The following is an 850-nucleotide window of genomic DNA, read 5'->3' as shown; positions in this document are numbered from 1 at the left end:
AAACCACATTCAACGTTGCGGTGTAAGCAAAGTTTACAGAAACACAAAACACCAGGTGTGCCTAGCAATGTCTTTTATAACAGAGAAAGTAAGGTACAGAGACGTCAGTGTATTTTAAATTACCCTAGTTTTAAAATATTGTTGAAACAAAGAATAGATACTGCCGCTACTCAATCGCAAGTTAGTGCTTTGTTTGCTCAATCCTTATTCACGGAGCTGCAACTAATACTTCGTCGCCTTAAAAAAAATGAGTGAGTACGCTCCCGCAACTGGGACTGCGACTTCCTCCAGTCACTATCAATGTGTTTCATTCATTTCCGTTTGCGCTGCTCCTCTATGTCGCTTCTTCAACATCCTTCTCCCTATCGTGATGACGAAACGCGCGTTGATATAATTACTCATGCATTTAGCGATATGTTTTTTTTTTAATTGCCATGCCACATACCATTCTTATTATCCTCAAGTTCCTCGGCCAGCTCTTTGTTATCCTTCCATGCCTTTACCTTCTATTCCTTTTCTTTGGTGGTTACGGTTGGGGCATCATACCTTAGAAGCACCGTTGGGTACAAGTAAATTGCAGACGACGTGTTACCGTTAGTCTTCCCTAATTTTTAGTCTCTACTTTTTTTTTTTGCTAAGTGCCCCTTTATATTTCCGCTTTTCGGGGGGAGATCATTATGTCTACCCGAACTGTATACTCACTTGCATTAGAGGTCCTCAGTTGTTTGCATTCGCAAAGATAAAGTGGAGTCGAGCTTTCGCAGCCTTTTGAAATCCTCGGAGTTTCGCTTGGTCGGATAAGTCAAACGTCGTCACCCTTCGCATCCAGTTTTCCTTTGTGACCATATAG

General features: G+C 41.6%; 1 pseudogene across 1 annotated transcript; it reads left to right on the top strand.

Moving 5' to 3' along the window:
• The first annotated feature begins 300 nt into the window (after nucleotides 1–300).
• On the top strand, nucleotides 301–551 carry TEOVI_000374200:pseudogene (annotated as a pseudogene). The gene is given in 2 exon segments: nucleotides 301–426; nucleotides 429–551. Coding segments are annotated over 2 exon segments (249 nt in total).
• Nucleotides 552–850: the final 299 nt, after the last annotated feature.

Source organism: Trypanosoma equiperdum (assembly GCF_001457755.1).
Source record: "Trypanosoma equiperdum strain OVI genome assembly, contig: ctg_805, whole genome shotgun sequence".
Classification (NCBI taxonomy): domain Eukaryota; phylum Euglenozoa; class Kinetoplastea; order Trypanosomatida; family Trypanosomatidae; genus Trypanosoma; species Trypanosoma equiperdum.
Note: the sequence above shows the minus strand (reverse complement) of the source record. Positions and strands in the feature narration are given on the sequence as shown.